At 46.5% G+C, this 4,265-nt stretch overlaps 1 protein-coding gene across 1 annotated transcript in view; it reads left to right on the top strand.

The window, feature by feature from the left end:
• The window catches only part of MMGT1 (membrane magnesium transporter 1), a 12,161-nt gene extending 7,896 nt beyond the window's left edge, over positions 1–4,265 (top strand). The window contains exons 2-4 of the mRNA XM_008930719.3: positions 29–175; positions 1,025–1,128; positions 2,010–4,265. Of these exons, the coding sequence (XP_008928967.2) occupies positions 29–175; positions 1,025–1,128; positions 2,010–2,172 (414 nt within the window). The 3' untranslated portion in view covers positions 2,173–4,265. The remainder of the gene's footprint in view (positions 1–28; positions 176–1,024; positions 1,129–2,009) is intronic.

Here is a 4,265-nt window from a genome sequence, read left to right as displayed (position 1 = left end):
GCCCAGATCGGGCTGACACGTGTCTCAGAGCCACGGCCGGTTCTCGTGGGGGGGTTGTGCTGCTGGGCTGTGTGTTTGCACGCACAGAGTGAATGGTGCATGTGTGTGTTTCTGTTTTGTAGATCGTTCGTACATGAGGTTGACAGAGAAGGAAGATGAAACGTTGCCCATAGATGTAAGTTTTTGTCATGTTTGAAAGGTGTAGCTGTGGGGATGGTTTGGTCTCTCTCTATTTTTTATTTTTTTTTTAGTGTGGTAGGCAAGGTCAAAATAGTTTTTAAATTGCACTTTCATTCAAGCTCCCTCTCTCAAAAAGAACCACATTTTCCATCCCAGCTTCTTGGGTGTGTCATACCTGTCAGAGAGAAGAAGCTCAAGGTCCAAACCTCCCTCTCTTTCTTCAGAATTACCCTGGGGCACCTTGTCCAGGATTCCTTGAACGTAGCTCAGGGAACTTTTGCATCCATCTCCTCCTTTGCAGCACAAACACCCTCCTCCCTCTGGCTTGTGTTTATTCATTGTGACCATGTGCCTGTTTGATCCCAGCACAGCCTGCTTCAGGAAGGGGGGTTCTTAGTTACTTTATTTGCTCAGTTTTTGAATTCCACTTCAGTTATCTGTTCCCTTTTTGCTTAATCAGAAGGGCAGGGAAATCAGGTGCCAGGGGCAGCCTGGCACAGCCTGTGCTGGCAGCTGGCACGTTCCTCAGGGGAGTTGGGATCCTGGAGTGCACAGAAACATGGTGTTTGGGCTCGGGACATTACCGAGGAGCCGTGTGGGTCGATTCAGCTGGTGCAGCTCGGACCCAAGCTTGGGCAGCTGGAGCTCTGCCAGGGCTTTGCTGTGCTCACAGGGGGGTGTTTAATCCTCCTGTGCCTCAGTTTCTCCACTGCTGGGTTGCCCACCCCTGCATGTGCTGCCATGGGGTGAAAAGCACGAGAGACACTGTGTAGGAGCTGAGATGTTTGGGTGAACGTGAAGAACCCCCAGTGATGTGTGTGCTGCTCTGTGCTCCCTCTTGCAGATAGTCCTGCAGACCCTGCTGGCCTTCGCAGTCACCTGCTATGGGATAGCACATATTGCAGGAGAGTTCAAAGACATGGATGCCACTTCAGAACTAAAAAATAAGTATGTTTTATATCTTCGTTTTGTAAACACTGGTGTCTGCTACTCACTGTACAAACTGCACACTGAAATAGCTTGGTTTTAGCTCAGCTTTTGAATGCATGTTGTAGTCAGGAGCACTGAGAGGAACAGCTGGGAAAGCCAACAGTGAGAGAGTTAGCTAATAGGAACAAATTAAAGAAACTTTGTGCTTTTCCTCATCCAAAATCCTGCTGTGCAGAGTTGGTGGAGGAACGAAATGTGTACGAGGGAAGTAGAGCTGAGGAATCACAAACTGCTGTCGTGACATGGTCTCACAGACTGCAGGGCCCTGCCCACCCTCTGTTTGTGTCTGTTCCTTCACAAGAGCCTGAGTTATTTGAATCTTACACTGAACTATTCAAGGCAGAACATCTGAAAGGCTTTGAGAGAATAAGAGATTTTGAACAGGATATGAAATTGGACGGGCAGATGTGGCTTCTCTGGCTGTTTCCAAAGACACAGGAGTGTGTGGAAAGTAAACAAGTTGACATGGGTGTATTTCAGAGCATTCACCTTGAGGTGAATGACTTCAGCTTGGGGCACCCAAAGGGATGGAAAGCTGACAAGGTGTTAACACAAGTGACAGCTGAACAAAGGCTGGTATGTGGTGTGCACATGCAGCACTCCACAGGCTGCCCCTGAGCTCGAGGAAAGGAAGGGAAAGTGTGATGTGGACATTTTGTGGTATTTTTCACAATTGGCTTTGTATTTCCTCTGTTTTAGTTTAGGAAACTTAGAAAATGAGCAGATTTGGGTTGAAAGCTTGTATTTCTGTGTCTCAAGCCAATAAACCCCAGACTGACTCTTATAAACTCCCTGCTCCAAAAGAGTATTAACCTTGGCTTTTTACATTTATTTTGAAGGACATTTGACACATTAAGGAACCATCCGTCTTTTTATGTATTTAATCATCGTGGTAGAGTATTGTTCCAGTCCCCAGACACAGTGAATTCTTCTTCAAACCAAGATGCTTTGTCATCCAGCTCGGCACTGAAATTTCGAAAACTTGAACCTCTGCGCCGCTAAGACTTTTACAGATCCTACCAATAACCCAGGACACTGAGATGTAATATTCAAGTCGGGGATGTAAACACTTTTTTAATTTCTGGAGCAGTATTTATATTGATCTTCCAGACTTTATAAAGTATATATATATATAAATATATATATATAAACTAATGACCTTCTTTGTACACTGTTAATGAGAATGACCGAATTATGGATTGGCAATGCAGTGTAAATTCTACAGTTATGCTGTGAAACACATCTCCAAAAGTTTCAGATATTAAAATGAGTTGCAGCTGACTTAACTTCAGTTAAAACAAAAAGCAAGCTAGTTTTTCCTGCAGTTGGTGTCCTTTGACAGGAGGGAATGTTTGAGTGTATTTATTTTCTCGGTTTGCTTGCGCTACAGTCTGTGGAGCCCCTCGGAAATGCTGTGTGCACTGCTTCACTGAACAGCAGGAAAAGGGGCAGCATCTCCTGTCCCTAGAATGCCTGTGGGACACCTGCACGGTGTGGCAGGGGAAGTCAGAAAGATTGCTTTTGGTTTTATATTTTTTACAATGCTAAAACACAGTTGTGTGAAGGTTGGTTTTTTCCCCTGGTTTTTCATTATCACGTAATTTCCTTGTTGCCCTCCTTTGTTTTATGTAAGTGTCTGATGTTGTCCCCCTGTGCCTGGGCTGTGGCTGGGCTTTGGTGCTTGTGCTGGGGAGGCAGCTCACATAGATAATCCACCACGCTACATCTTCACCCACTGTATCCGTGTTCCCCGGCTGTGAACATGGCAATGTTGAACATTGTGAACATGCTGAACTGTGTGTTGGCACCAGGAACAAGCCCCAAGTCATCTTCTCTGAGAAGTGTTTAAGTATCATTAAGAACTATCCCTTCTGTCAGTGGTCCAGCACTTTGCTCTGTTTGCTGGCAGTAGTCCAGGTCATGGGACAACTCCCCCTTTCTCTGCCAACACAGCCTTTCACTTTGATTTCTCCAGCTGAGCCCTTGATTTAAGATTACTGTCTTGATTTCATGTATTAGAACAGATTATACAGTCCTTAACTCTTACTCACATCTAAATTCTCATCTCCCCTTGGGGCTGAATCAGTGCTAAAATCTATCTTGGTCTGGCATTTCTCCTCCCTGATGTAGCAAAGGGAGGGTGGGTTGAGATAGTGGTGGGGCCAACGAGAATTTTGCCTGGTCTGAGGATGTCTCACTGCCACAGTGGAAACTCAGCCTTTTATCTTGGCATCTGTTAGGTTATTTGTTGGGTGGGTTCTGTTGTTGTTTTTTTTGGTTTTTTTTTTAAACTGCTAAGAACTGTCAAAGGCAAAAAGCTTGGCAAAAGTACTGTGTAAACCGAAGCCTCTTTTTCTAGCTCTGCCCGTCCTATGGAGTGGGTGCCCCAGTGCTCGAGCAATACCCATAGCTGCTGCTCTACAATCACTCCTAAGCATCTGGGTGTGGTTGGAAAGGGTTACTCTGCCAGCTGAAAGTGTCTGAGCTGCAGGATTACTTCCTAAAGTGTCCCGATTCCCCCCGGCTGGTGTCACAAATCAGCTCCTGCCAGCTGCCGTCACCAAAGGCCTCAAATAATAGGTGTCAGGTCATCTCTCCATTGTGGACAGAGCTCTTTCCTTGGGGAACAGGGCTGCTGTGCAGCAGCTGCTGCACAGAGGGAAGAGCTGAACATTGGCTAGGTGACCTTGTGAGGCAGAAGAGAGACAGAATTAGCAGAGGGAGGGAGAAGCACAGCAGGAGGTCAGTAACCACTGTGCCAGACGGGTCCTGCAGCCATGGTTGGCAGTGAGGGTTCGCAGAGGGTCTTAGAGCAGAGCTGTTCACCCAGAACATCCAAGAAGCCCCATTTCTGCTGCTGTAAGGCTACGGGGACCTGCCTGAGGCAGGAGGTGCTGCTGTGGGACAAGGGGGTGGAGAACATCACCTGCTGCTTGGAGCAGGTCCTGCTGGGAACACCCTGTGCGCTGCATCAGGGCCCTGCTCATGATGAGTAGCCTCACTCTGCAGCAGCAATGGTTGTATCACAAAGCTGTACAAATTATTTTTTCTTATTGATCTCACAATGTCAAATAAAAATTGATATCCTTAAAGTG

The sequence above is a fragment of the Manacus vitellinus genome, unplaced genomic scaffold (genome assembly GCF_001715985.3).
Source record: "Manacus vitellinus isolate BGI_N305 unplaced genomic scaffold, ASM171598v3 scaffold_19_pilon, whole genome shotgun sequence".
NCBI classification, from domain to species: domain Eukaryota; kingdom Metazoa; phylum Chordata; class Aves; order Passeriformes; family Pipridae; genus Manacus; species Manacus vitellinus.
Note: the sequence above shows the minus strand (reverse complement) of the source record. Positions and strands in the feature narration are given on the sequence as shown.